General features: G+C 39.8%; 1 protein-coding gene across 2 annotated transcripts in view; it reads left to right on the top strand.

Moving 5' to 3' along the window:
- The window catches only part of LOC135490724 (protein MON2 homolog), a 307,158-nt gene that overhangs the window by 7,827 nt on the left and 284,203 nt on the right, over nucleotides 1-15,128 (top strand). For both annotated transcript variants that reach the window (XM_064776123.1, XM_064776122.1), the window contains exons 11-17: nucleotides 303-456; nucleotides 864-1,033; nucleotides 1,497-1,766; nucleotides 2,120-2,247; nucleotides 2,451-2,713; nucleotides 3,353-3,440; nucleotides 3,697-3,798. In XM_064776123.1, the coding sequence (XP_064632193.1) occupies nucleotides 303-456; nucleotides 864-1,033; nucleotides 1,497-1,766; nucleotides 2,120-2,247; nucleotides 2,451-2,713; nucleotides 3,353-3,440; nucleotides 3,697-3,798 (1,175 nt within the window). The remainder of the gene's footprint in view (nucleotides 1-302; nucleotides 457-863; nucleotides 1,034-1,496; nucleotides 1,767-2,119; nucleotides 2,248-2,450; nucleotides 2,714-3,352; nucleotides 3,441-3,696; nucleotides 3,799-15,128) is intronic.

Below are 15,128 nucleotides of genomic sequence, written 5' to 3'. Positions count from 1 at the left end.
AGTGTAAGCGACTTTAAGATTGCCTCAAGCAATGAGTGCGATCATTTCTACATGTACATTTCACATCAGGTGAGGCAACATAAAAGTCGGTGTCACTGCGTAGCAAAGTTCTATTTACCAAGGAAAAAGTCAGCCACACCCCAAAGGGGTTGATCAGATTGGTGTTCAAATTGAGTATCGTCAAGTTGTGAGCAAATTCAATGATCTTCATGGAGAGGAACGTTCCGTTGTCACAGGCCTCAAAGGAATTTCTACTATATTCATCTGTTTTTCCCTTTAAGAACTAGTGATTCATATTGCAGGGAAAACCGCTCCAGACACTACAGGAACGCCACCAGCGCTAGTTGCTGGCATGCCAGTAGGTGGCGGTGTGTCACCACAACCAGCATTCACGTACCGAGGCATCTGGATTCCACTGCTGACAAATATTCCACAGGGTTCTGCTAAACAAGTCTTGTAAGTTCTCCATACCAACTATTAAGCAAACTCCTTGAATTACGTTAACCAGACACATCCTAGACAATTTAAATTGCTGCAACAACAATCGCATTGAATCAATATCAACCCCAGCGTTTACCAGTTTTTAACAGACTGTTTTGAACAACTGCTTTCTGGTTGCATGGCATGTGTAGCATATTTTTTCGTTGCCAGTCGGTGTTGATGGTGTCAGTGTTGGAAACTTCAATACAAAATTCTATAATGTCAGACTTTAATTGTCGTTTATGCATCAACTTTTTATCTGACGAAAGCTTTGACCTCCATCCTGTGGCCTCCATCGGTGACGTCTGAAGTCACACACAACCCATACACAACATCAAACAAACGAAAAGGAAGTTTAACTTTTTTCCTTCTTCCGATTCCAGTCTTGAAATGATGGACAAGGTCGAGCCACCGCCAATTCCCGAAGGATACGGTATATCCATTTCCTTCTCCTGCCTGCTAGGGGTAATCAAAGGTGTTCACCAGATAGTGGAGGGAGATGAGACGGGGAAGGTCCCTGCTGAGGCTCGGCCCGAGGACAAGAAGAAGCCAGGTATGTTACTTTGGAAATTGGGCCCTGGTACGTAATTTTGGAAATCGGACCGTGGTACACTATTATAGAAATTTGGCCCTGGTATGTTATTTTGGAAATTGGACCCTGGCACGTTATTTAGGAGGTTGGGCCCTGGTATGTTCTTTCTTTAGGAGATTGGGCCCTGTTATATTCTTTAGGAAATTCGGCCTTGGTACTTTCTTTTGGAAATTGGGCCCTGGTATAGGCGTGAGGAGATTGGGTCCTGATATGTTCTTTAGAAGATAAGCACCATTTACAAATGTGAATGAATGTTATAAATGTATAGAATACATGTTTGAATAAATGTTTTAAGGGGGATGAGCACATGAAGAAGGACTCTGCAGGAACATCTCTGTGAGAAAATGTTCTTTGAAATTTTTACCTTCGCATATACGATGTTTAAATAAAAATCTTAAACACGAATTTCTCTTTAAAATTTCAGCAAAAGTTTACAAACCGCTCCATGAAGAACTAGTCAACTCGTCCTGGTGTGGCATCCTGGCTGCGTTGGCTCTCCTCCTCGATGCAAGCACAGACGAGAGTGCGACAGAGGCGATACTGAAGTCGCAACAGACCTATGCAAGCATGTCAGGAAAACTTGGCATGACGGTCCCTCGGGACGCGTTCATTACATCACTCTGCAAGGCGTCGTTGCCGCCGCATTATGCCTTGACGGTTCTTAACATGGCTGCGATGCACCATGCAACCAAAGGTGACCAAAGTACATATCATTTGGTGGATGTTTTAACTGTAGAAAGTAGATTTCATTTTGGGAGATACTGGATTTCAACCAAGTTCTGCCCAGACAGATGAGTTAGTTTATGTTGCACCCAAGTTACATGTATGAGCTAACTCTGCCAGATGCATAAATGTTCGGCATTGCCCATTGCTGATTAGATCGGTGAGACCTGGATGGCGTAAAGCCTACACCAGTATATTCTATAGTTCATACCTCCCACGATGACTGAAAGCATACACCAGTACATTCCATAGTACCTGCCTTGATCCTGACACTGACTTTCCTAATTATCACATTCTCACTCTCTCCTTTCTAATATTTTTTAGCATCGGGTCGCGGCCCATCCCATGACTTCACGAACCCAGACGCAATCGAGAGAAGTCAGGTCGTGGCTGTAGGAACTCCACTACCCACTGCTTCGTTACCTCTTGGGGCTCAACAAGGGCCTGTCATGGTAGGTTAAAGCTGAACTACTCCAATATTCGTTATAGGGGAAACGGATTCTATTTGCCTGTGTGAATCTGCCATCATTGAAGGTGGTTTCTCAGTATATGATATTTAGGTGCAGTTTTCCTTATGCACAGATGATATCAGATTATAAACACCAACTTTAACTTTCTAACTTTGTAAAGATGAAATAATCTTCCTTTATTTCAGCTGACAGCCAAGAACATCCAGTGCATGAGAGCTATTCTAAGTGTTACTCACTGCCATGGAGGAATTCTGGGATCGGCTTGGCATCTTGTGCTTACAACACTTCAGCACTTGGTATGGATCCTAGGCCTCAAACCCTCTACAGGAGGAAGCCTGAAAGCTGCCAAACAGGCCTCCGATAGTCAAAACGCTGTCATCACCACAGCCGTCATGGCTGATCTACCCGTCCTCTCGGCAATGCTGTCCAGGCTGTTTGAGAGCTCACAGTGAGTACATTGATCATATTACAGGATGAGACAGTTCTGATCCCCGTCAAATTTCAGTTTTTTCCCCTCCAGAAAAGGGCAACATTTGACAGCAGAAATGGAAAAATCATGGCCTCAGCTCTTCGTAGCACTTTGAATTACATGCAAACTCCTCCAAAATCATTGAAAGTGCCTCAAGGAATACTTTGCATTGAAATGAAGTTTTGAGTGCTTAAAATCTTACCGAAACTGTTGTTCGATTTCATGCTTTGAATAAGATATGAAGGGGATAAACCCAATTGGTGCCTAACAGGTCTATAGTGGCACACAGAAAAGCTCATTCCACCTTGGAGGAGGAATACTGTCTAAAGAACAACAGCTTCACACCTCCCAGTTCGGAGTGAATGCTGAAGAAGAAGAAAAAAGTGGGTTGGATACCTTGGACAGACGTGTCACTTGTTACCTTGGGCACATCCCTGCCACGGCCTTTGAATGAGATCTAAAACAAAAATTCCTCGTATATGGTATCGATTCCAGGGCAAGTGAAAAGCTCATCAATTTGAGAAGTAATTATGAAAATGAAAAAGTAATTATCAGTAACTTGGGATTGTCTTCTCCGTCCTCATTCTTCGATTTACAGAAATGTTTCCCCTATTGCAGGTACTTGAATGATGTCGCTTTGCACCATCTTATAGATGCCCTGTGCAAGCTTTCTGCCGAGTCTATGGAGTTGGCTTATTCGAATAGGGTAAGTAACAGAAAAAACCCTTTTAATCGATTTTAGACATGTCATTAATTCCTTCTTAAAGGCGTTTGGGATGAGGAAGGATACCAGTTTCAGGGCCCTTTTTCCAAAGGGAGAGTTCAACTTCAAGCGACTTCTAGGCTGTTTTCGGTGGTATTAATGAAAGAAAATGTTAAGGAAATGTTTTTTCTTCACTTTTCTCTAGATGTGACAGAACTTTTTTCAAGTATCTTATATTTTCTTAACATTGCTCCTCCAGGAACCGTCATTGTTCGCTGTAGCAAAACTCTTGGAAACTGGATTAGTGAATTTGCCACGCGTGGAGGTGCTCTGGAAACCAGTCACGGCACATCTTCTTGAGGTAGGTCTTCGATTATTTCTGACAATACGGTAAGGTCCTGATCGCCCTGATGAAGGCTTTGGGGCGTTGATAAGTTTCTGAGCCAGGGTCGGAGCTTACAAGAGTTCATTCTGTAAAAAGTGGAATTAAAACCCCTATTGAGCCCATCGACAGAGTATCTGTGGCTCCAGCATTGTCATGACTGAACAGTGCTGCCACCTATATAGAAATTTTCTTGCAATTTATCCATGGGTCATGTCAAATATTTTAGAAGATGAAACTCATTTCTTTGGCAGATGTCACTAAGTTTTAAGAACATTATTATATCTGTTGTGTACTACCTGTGATAGTTTTTCACAGAAGGATGTATCGTTGATATTTTATTGGAAAATCCTCCACGAATTATTTATTGTTTGTAAAATGGCTTTGATATCTGAATTCATTACCATGGTGTCTGATATTGCCACTAGATGGTGGGGGTTAGGGATGGCTCCGAGTCGTCTGTTTGAGTTATCGGATAGTGTGCCTTTATAATCAAACATGAGATGTTGTTGTATCAAAGGGGCATGCCTTTTGTACTTAATCGTGGGTCAGGAAAATAGAATATGCAGTGATACACAATGCCATAGTGCAGTTATCATGCATCAAACTTGGCTGAAACTTGGAACCGGGAGAGTTTCTATACCTTTTTACACAACAGTTCAAATTTATATTCAGTGTTTGATATGCAGTTGGAAAGACTTGAAAAGCAATGTATAGCGGCTGGTTTCTGTGGACAGTACAGTAGAACCTCCCTATTAAGGACACCCTTAATACTGACAAATGATGTCCTTAAAAGAAAGATGTCTTAGGATTACAGAGATCAAATTGTATTGAACCAAACCATTTGGGACCAGAAACTAATGTCCCTTATAGAGAAGTTGTCCTGTTAACAGATGTGTCTGCTAAGGGAGGTTCCACTGTAGTTCCCCGATTCCTGATTCAGAGATCCCTTAACAAGTTTGCAAGATTTTCAACCACCAAGTACAAAGTTATAGACGAAAGGTCTTTGCCTTGCACATAACATCAAGGACTTTTTAGGGGCAAGGGATTCAATAGGACCCCCAACATGTTCAACAACAAAAACACACTATGTCAACCAAGAACACCCTCTTTCATGAAAAATACACCAAAAGAACAAGACCGGGTGAGGTTTTTAGCTCACCTCTCGGACTTCAAATATGGGCGCCAGGCAGCCATCTTGAAAATTAAACAAAGTCAGATTGCAACCAAATTTCATGTGATTGTATATCTCTGCACTCTCTACTACATCCCTGATTTTCAGTCAAATCTATCTACCAATATGGCCGCCAGGCGGCCATCTTGAAAATTAAACAAAGTCCTATTACTCAGAAACTAATGATCGGATTGAAACCAAACTTCATGTGGTTATGTTTCTATGTACTCTTATCGATATCCCCAATTTTCAGTCAAATCCCATGACAAATATGGCCGCCATGCTGCCATCTTGAAAATCCAACACATGTCAAACAATTTCCATCTGATGTACAATCTTCAATAACCCTGCGATTTAGTCAACTTTATAACCAAAATGCTTTACTTAGATGGTACCGATAATTTTCTTTTGTGCCATTGAGCCGAGAAGAACGATATTATTCAATGGAATCAAAACTGGTGAACTGAAACTAGCCAGAAACTGTTCTCCTCATATCCACCGCAAATGACATGCATTACATTACCCGAGGTGAGCACATGGTCCCTGGACCATTTCATTCAATTCATCGATCAAAGAAATAAACAGTATCATTAACCTTACAGGTTCAGTTGTATTAGACTCACCCACTCTTTTTTCACCATAAAAGTATAAAAGATATTATAAAGAAGGAAATTGCATAAAACTGGTTTCTGATTCTGAAGTAAACAATATCATGCTGCTGCACCTTTCAACAGAATCAGTAGCCAACATTTCAAAATCACCCTCCAATTTCAGTTGTATTTGTCTCTCGTTAAAAAATCACCCACTCTTTTTTTTTCACCAAAAAAGGATAGAAGAGATTATAAAGAAGGAAATTGCATAAGACCGGTTTCTGATTCAGAAGTAAACAATATTGGCTGGTGCACCTTTTCACAGAATCAGCAGCCAACATTTCAGAATCAACATTGAAATGCATCATCAAAAACAACAAGTGATGCAACCAAAAAAGGAGTGATCTATATAACACATTACTTAGTTATTTTTTCATTCAATGTATAAACAATATAATTCATTATTGTAACGTTTCTGTCATCGTCGTCGTATGATTCAGAAATGACGTCGTCTGCTTTGGTTGTCTGCTTCTGACAAATGGAAGGATTTCCTACGGCAAATACACAAAGACTGAAAAAGCCACATGGGTCTTTGTGACATCCTATCCAGCTTATAACAGCTCTATTATCAATCACACAATTAGATCAAGAAACCCACTGGATAAACAGACACCCGGATAAATTAGCCAACACACCAGAATCTCGACCTAACGTGAATACAGGCATATTTTTAGACAGCACATCATAAATAGAATGCTTTTATGGAGAAAGATCAAGGTACAATTTTGAAAGAGAGCGCTCTAAAGGATAAAGCCGTTCGATGTACGCCTTCAAACCTTGCTGTCACAATCGGGGACGAATTATGCAAGATCGTACATACTGTATGAATGTTTCAAAGGAAAAGACGCAAGTCTAAAAAGAAGATTCCTTTCTGCCTTGAATATGTTGAACAAAACCTGACCTTAGACGCCAACGTCTACTCACAAGTTATTAAACATCTTAAATTACGAACTTTGAACTACCAGTTTTGCAAATGTTGTTTGTTGAGTCTTTCAAGGACAAGACAATGAAGAAGACACTTTTTTTCCATTGGACAAAACCTGACCTTACGCACGTCCACCTACTCAAAAATTATGAAATACCTCAACACCTTGAGTTGATAATCAAAGGGGGGACCTTTCCGTGTCATTTGACGTGTTAAATAGTGACAAATGGGGGCATTTCGTTAGTTGTTCTCCGACCTTTCCTTGACGCTTTAGTCATATGAGGTCATTTTGAGCTCACATGGGTGAGCTTATGTCGTCACGTCTTGTCCGTCATTCGTCGTCTGTCCATCCGTCGCCCATGGGTCCGTCCGTTGTCCGTGGGTCCGTCCGTCGTCCATGGGTTCGTCCGTCGTCCGTGGGGCCGTCCGTCATCCGTGGGTCCGTCCGTCGTCCGTCAACAATAGGGGCACGTTTGCTCACTATTGAGTCTAGAAAGTTGAAACTTGGTTTGAGGATGTCTTATGACGTGACTTGACACCAAAAATCATCGCCATTTGACCTACTTTCTGGGCTCCAGGCGGCCATCTTCATGTTTCATACGGAAGGTCTTTTAGGTCTCAACATGTATTTGATTTGGTTCCTTTTGAATCATTCATTGTCATCAGAGGCTGACCTTTAAAATAGCATTTTCTTTGGTCTTACCCAGCCTTTTCCTCAATCATGACATATGAGGTCCTTCTGATGTTTTATACGGTTGGTCATTTAAATTAATTGATTTGGTCTCTTTTGACTTATTGGTGACTAACCTTCGGAATAGCATTTTCTTGACTTAAGTTATGAAAAGTCATTCGTGTACAATGTATGAGGTCATTCCTCTATTTGTTGGTTTCAATGAAAATCATTTTAAACTCCACCCAACAGTGAGGCATGAATTTCAACTTGGTCACACCAAGAAATAATAATTGATTCGAAAACTCTTCGTTCTGCCAACTCCAACACAGTGAGTGCAACTCAATCACACATTGTGGTGATGAAAAAAATCAAGACCGCTGGCCTTAAAGCAAGGCCCTGTGTATAAGATATGCAGCGTTGCAATCGAGGTCTCAATTTATGATCTGTCAATGATCTATTTTAAAGATTCCATTATCCGAGGAAATAAGATTGGCGCGTGGAATCGACACAATAATAGAAATATTCCATCTTCATCTGACAGTTACTGACAGCCAAATGACGCTAGTTTCGAAGATGCGGCAAAAGTGGCTAAAAAATCTTTAAATTCCATTAGAGCAGTTTGTAATATCATCGTTTTCTGGGGGACGCAGATGATTTCTTCCTGAGGATGGCATTTGTGTGTTTAGCTCTTCAGTTAGTAATGGACTTAGTTTTCTGTGAATGAGATATCGAATTGCTAAGATCCGATGTCCCTACCGGATGAAGTGGTACTCTGAATCCGAAATGCGGAATTACTCCGTATGTTATGGAGCCCAAATGAACATTTCTTAAAAAATCCTTTCATTGTTTGTTTTGGTTGAGATCTGAAATACACTCCTAAAAGAGATCTCTACTTATTTACAACAAATATTTTCAACATCATTGGAGGAGAAAGTGTTTTGACATGTTTTACTTCCAGTAATAGCACAAAATTTACAGATCCCATGGCCAAGTGATTTAGGTATCTGCCACGTGAACGAAAGGTTGCAAGTTCGAGCCCGAATGTATGATCTTTCTGATTGTGCTGGTTGGTCATCCGACAGAGGAACAACAACTGAAAAAATCGGGATGGACAAGAGATAAGGCAAGAGATTTGCAAAAATTTAACAGAAAAGATTTTCCCTTGAATGACCTAATCCGGATGACAAAAGTGCTTCCTAATATATTGATTGAAGTTTTCCTAAACGACCCCTGAAGCACTCAGGTCAAATGTATTTTTTTAGGCCAAAATATATGAAATTACATGCCGAATTAGACTAGAGTGTCTGTCAGCAAAACATTTTAGTAGGATTCAGAATTTGGCCAAAATCGGTATCAAGAGAATGGGAATATTGCCTTTTATGGTGGTGTGCTGTGACAGATACTCCCCTTTCCCCTCCTCTTCAGAGAGCAAAATCTGAATAGAAAACTTTTGGTACGATTGTTCTCGCTGGCCTATTTTCAGGAATGTTGCAGCTCAAGGTGCTGCATGTAATAAAAACAAGAAAGTTTTCGTCACCTTGCTGGCCTATTTTCAAGACTGATTCAGCTTGAGGTGCTGCATGTAATAAAAACCAGAAAGTTTTCCTCATTCTGATTTTTCTCAAGATGAAAAGCAGTTACTTATGGATATTTCTACTTGGAGCTCTTCATATTGCGAGCGATGTATTCTTTGTATCAGTATGACTCTGAATGTCATTCCGGAACACGCCCAGGGTGACATAGTCTGTAGAATAGAAGAGTAGGTCATGCTCGGGAAAATACTCTGCCGCGAAAATCTCTTGCGTTTCAGCTAGACTTCCATGTCATTGTTGCCATGTTTCCACAGGCATTGCATCCAGTAAGGCCCTATGTCAGAATCAGATCATGAAACCATATATTTAAAGAGGAAAGTAACTAGAGACCTTGTATACCCTGTGCATCCAATTAGAACTTATCATAATTAAATCTAACACAAATTCCACGTGTACCTCTTCAATGACTTTTGCCTAATTAATGCTCATCTTTGTGTTCTATAGGTTTAGACCTAGCTGTTGTCCGTGGATTTGAGACACCTATTCACTGATAGGAGCTCTTGGTAAAAATATACCTCTTTTTCATTGCCAAAAAATATTGACCCGCAAATGCATTCTGCCGCAAATATGTCCATCACCCAGCATTCGCGAACATTTTATGCTGCGACTATATTCTCTTCTACAGTAAACCGTCTTATGATATCCGCTTATGTTATGTATGTATTTATGTGAGGGATAGTTTTTTCTATAATTTGGACAGCTTTTGAGTGTTTAGTTTTCCCGTAGGCAAGGGACTTAATGTTCCTTACTCTATTATGTGATACTATGAATAAGGAATTGTGCCCCAGATGAGGGATAAATGAAGATTCGTGGCATAACATGGTTGATAGACTGCTAGATTGCCAGATTGCCCTCGGGCTATGTACACAGATATGTCTGAAAAAAAATTTGCCAAGTCCAGGGTTGGATCTTGGAATTTGATAAGGAGGCCATGACTGAAGTGCACCAACAGGCAAACGCTTTTACAGAAAAACTAGAAATTTTAAAAATCGAAATGCCTAGAGCTAGCTTGGTAAAAGATCGAGTTAACAATGATGTCGATTTTTAAATTTTGGCCAGAATGTCTTCCTGTTATGACTGCAATTTTTTGCAAAAGCTTGTCACTTCGATGATGTATTAAGTGTGGGATTTGTCCAGAAGCTGTTTCAGGTGGACAATTCTGAGCAATTAACAACTTATAAATGAGTTTGTAGGCAGTTTTTATTGTGAGAGTGACTGTTTTTCGTTTCCAAAAAATTGATGCGGACACATTTGCTTGGCCACTCAAACTATTTGTATGTGGTCACAATTTTTCCCGTCCCTGTTAAAGCCCAATGTCGTTCGTCAATTTTTTAAAATTTGTAATTGAATTTGAAAATTTCCAATTGAGTTGATACAATGTATGTAACATAAATTTCAGCATTGTTGTTGTGTAGACGGATACACAAATGTTATAAATACCATATTTCAGCAAATTTGTATGCATAAATAAACTGTTCTACAGCACTGTGTGTAACCGCATTTTCTATTTTCCTGGACCACCAGTAAATACAAACGGCGTACCCCTTTAATGTCAATTGAGCAGGTTTTTGGACATGATTGGTCTATTTGACCAAACTGATGGCTATCGTCCATTATGTCGAATCATGATCTCTTCAATGATTAACAAATGAGCCGATGTACTTTAGGTCGGCTGACACATTGTTACTGGCCGACACCTTGCAGATGTCGAGGTGGTGTTTTTCCTATTTTCCCATCAAGTTGTTCTGCCGAGTTAATTGCTAGTGCTTTTTTCTGTCGCTGAGACATGTCAGAAGAAAGGACTTTTAGCTTAGAAACTATTGGTGTCGGTCAGAAAATTTTTAAGAGAAGTAATATCATCTTTTTGAAATTTGCTCGTTCAATTTCGTTATGTTTGTCTGGTGACACTACCTTAGATACCAAATGGCAAAGCTGGGCTAGATGAGTTAAGGGTTGACCATAGGCACCACCAATGCACCATTTTGTTCTAGCCAAAATAGTGTTGCCTATGGTCGACCCTTGAATTGCACTGGCTGTTTGTCATGGTGTGCCATACTCGCTGGGAAGTCCATACTTCTATTCTGGAAACCTTACGCTACTAACCAAAGGTGAAACGAACAATAGTTCTCATCATCGACTAGTCTTCGATAAACTCATGTTGCGCAACCGATCACCGCGAAAGGATTACTACGAAGAGGAAAGCAGATGGTTATTAAAAACCCAGCTTTTTTCCTAGCGTGTAGAACAAAGATCTTTAAGCATCGCAAATGATTTAGTAGGGTTTCATTTGCGTTTGTTGCAGGTTGTTTTGGGTGGATTCCGTTTGATCAAAGATGTTGGGATAGCTGATTGATTCATCAAGTGGTGTAACCTTCATAGATGAAGGTTCTTTAGTGCTTAGTCAAGGTATATTTAAGAGGGCTTGGCACCGTGCCGCCTCTAGGGGTGCCATTGTGCACTTTTCACCTTAATATTTACCTGTCCCCCTAGAAATAAATTTAAAAAAATCATTTTAGACCACTTTTATAATAAGGCCATGACCAAGCAAAGGTAAGATGTGATGGAATCCCCGAGAACGAGAAAACTACTGGCCGAATTTATACCAATCTTCACAACAATATATTTATATACATATGTTTATTTCGTACTGTAGTACAGAGAATTACAAATAGTGCAGATAACAATCACTTGCAAGGTGCGAGTGCAAGATACAAAATCATAATACACACCCGAGACATAAGTACATAGAGATTTCTTAACCGGCGGAACACAAGTCCACATCAGATGACAATTAACCCGTACATAAAAATACTAACAGTTCCTTAATTTCTTCTGTATTCAGAAAGTTCCAGCCTTCTTCACGCATAACCATTAATTCCCTAATCTGAGAAGCCACCATGTTTTGCCCGTTTCTATTATTCTCCCTGTTTAAATCCCTCAACATTGTCCTCAGATCTGGAACCTGATATCTACCCAAGTATGATGGTTAAAAATAGTAGTAAAACTTTCCCTATTGGCGACTTTGACCCAGAGGTGATTAACTGAGCACTGACCCGAACGAACTTATTCTCTGAAACCCTCAGTCCATGTATAAACTTGACAAACCTTTTCTCCAGTTGTGACTTCATACAACAATCCTGCACAATATCTGGCAAGAGTACATTATGAGTACGGTATGGCACCAAACTTCACAACAATGTAGAGAAGGTACAGGTTAGAGAAATCTCAGAAAAAAAAATGGGTGTTAGTGCATGATCTAATCTTTCACAACCAACGGGCCAAGCTGGAAGGGCAATTGTCAAGACTTGCCTAGAATATCACGCTGATTTACGAGTTCGAACCAGGCACCTCTTGACCACTATTCTAGAGAGCCAAGCCACCAGATCACAGACAGACATGGCAATCTCTCATGATTGAGTGAAGGGCTTAACCTTAAGTCTTCCTTACACAACATGGCCATTAATCAGTATTCCCACAAGCTGCTTCGAACATATCGGACAATATATATCATGTCCACAAACCGTGTCACAGCTAGGTCTATGTTAGAAAATGGGAAATCAAAGGATGAAAAAAAAAGAAGATATCTACAATCATTGTATCAAAAAAACGAAAATGCCTCTTTTCTGCAAATTATTTAAAGAGAGGCAATCTTTGGATACATCTTTGAACAAAATAATCACACGTTTTTGCAAGTGTCGAAACAGTATGACAAAATGACCAAAACTAAGTTTATTTGCGCTCCGTGGAGGAATCTGCGATAGTTTTGACTGCAGTCTGGAGAATTCAACTACCTACCTGTTGCAACTAATTTTATTTCAGGAGACACAGTTTTAAAGGCCACGACTCCTGCTTTTATGATTGCATGACATGTACAGATCCTCAAAGAGTAGACTTAAAGCTCCGCATTAAATCAAGTTTGATCAAAATTGAAGCACCCAGTCCAGAGATAAAGCAAGATTAACTGTTTTGTTTACATGTTATGTAACAGCCTTGGTTAGGTTTCTAAGTGAAGTCAGGCGGCAAGTTTACTGACATAGATCAGACTGATGTTTGATTTCTTACTATAATGGTATAAATTTGTCTGTATTACCTTACCTTAGGGTATATCGAATGTCAATGAAAAACAGACTTCATATATCAATTTTAAGAGCATTCATTGATATTTGTCCTCCCAAGTAGGGCAATAGCCTGATCTACATCACAACTTTTGCTGAACCTGCCGCCTGGCTCTAACAAGCCAGTTGCTAGCCTGATTAGGTAATCAAGTTGTCAAACACATAAATGGCTATATCTTCAAAATGGATGGAGCTAATTGCATTTGGTTTTCTGTATTGTATAAAGTGTTAGGTACACTTTTGAAATCGTCTCACAGCAGAAAATGGCAAAATACCTGGAGTTATGGCCTTTAAAGATATCTATTTCAACACGGACAGTGGTTTTGCAAATGTCGAAACAGTATGACCAAATGACAAAAAACAAATGTGTTTTTCGCTCCACCGAGGAAACTAAAATAATTTTTTTCTCCATATTGTTTTAACTACAGTCTGGAGAATTAAACTAGCAACCAGATGCCACTATTCAATTTTATTTCATGGGACACAATTTTAAAGGTATTTATTTCAGCTTTTCCGGTGCCTTGTTGGTACTCACACAAATCAGATTGTTATCTCCACATAAATATGGTGCGTTCGCGGGTAATGCGACATTGAGTTGCCAGGGTGTCATGTGTAATATTAAATCCCTAATTTGAATGTTTGGCATTATCAAAACTCAGACTAATCACTTGCCAAAGAAATACAAGGATAATATTTCAATTTGCTCAGTTGATACTTGATGTGAGAGATGCCTGGCCAACTGATTAATTTGAGGATTACAAATACGCTAAGCTGGAGGGGGGGGGAGGTGGAGGAAGAAGTGAGATTATATTGGGGGTGACCTATACCATGCTGTTGCGTGTATGGGTCGGGGCCTGATGGCGGGACCTGTTAGCAGCTAAATCTGCTCCTTGTTGAAAGGGCTCTGAAGCAAGCAGATCTAAGTGTGTCTGTGTCGTTGTTTAGTGGTAAAGGCATCATTATCATTATCCAAACATTGTAACCTCAGTGCTACACCTACATGTATCACCCAGATTTTTAATTTGACCTCCTTTTCATGGTTGCACAGGTCGGGGCTTTCACTGCCACCAGGTGGTGCATTTTTAAGCTACTGAAAATAACTTACTCATATAATCATTCATTTTTAGCAACCAACTCTTCTGCAAAATACCGTAATGCCAGTTTTGAGTACATGGTCTATGGACCAGCTTCACTGTAACTATAGCATATCTTTCAGCCAAAGTTGAACCTGGGCGTTTCATTTAACTATTTGACCCATTTATTTCTGCTAAGTGGCAGGCCCTTGGGCCTCTTGTTGTAGCATGTGATGATAACTGCAGGTCGTAGCAAATTAAATCACATGTTCATTGGGTTCTTTACCTTCCCTTTTGAGAAGAATTGCTGACACGATAGCATTATTTATGCAAAGATTATTTGTCTAGATTTTAGAGTAAAAAAAGATGTCTTTTCCTATCCGAGTTGTTTGTTTCTGTTCTTGTTCGAAAATAGTCCACTATTCGTAATCCAATTTTTTTATGCAGCAATTCCTATCACTAATCTTTGATGCAAGGGGTTTGGTGAAAAACTCAAATAATGGCCAAAAACCTACCATACATGTAGATCAAAGAAAACATCAAAGTCTAACAATGTCCAATGCGGAAATCGTCAAAGCAGGCCGATTGCGACAAAAATTGTAGAGATGTTTAATCAAGAGTTTTGTAGATGAGATTTCCGTCCTTTGCTTGCTGCAGAATATCTCTGCCTAATTTTTGCTGCAAATTTAGTAGATTTTTTTGTTAGTTTATCTCGTTTGCATTCGTATTGCATTGATGCGCATTAATTGTTTTTGAAAACTTTCATTTGAATGAAAATTTGAAATGTTGAGATATGTGTGGGCATGTATTGCCAAGTTTTAAGACTTCACACGTTTTAGGTGTACCACTGTCGCCATCTATATAGAACATGCCGGGAATCAGGGCAGCATTCCAACTTACTGAGCAGGCCTGTCTTGGGAAATAGGAATGTTATTGTTGGAAGAACTGTGTTGTTGGACTCTACCAAAGAAATAATGTTGTGGTCATTTGGTTTAAATCAATTCTGGTTAACTCTTGTCCATAATCTTGCCCAATATATCAAAAACTACCTTCAGGTCGCATAGATTTTGCACCGAGTGACCGCAAGTCAAACTTATTCACTTGCAA

The sequence above is a fragment of the Lineus longissimus genome, chromosome 7, assembly GCF_910592395.1.
Source record: "Lineus longissimus chromosome 7, tnLinLong1.2, whole genome shotgun sequence".
Taxonomy (NCBI): Eukaryota; Metazoa; Nemertea; class Pilidiophora; order Heteronemertea; family Lineidae; genus Lineus; species Lineus longissimus.
The sequence above is the reverse complement of the archived record's forward strand: the minus strand, read 5'-3'. Positions and strand labels throughout refer to the sequence as shown.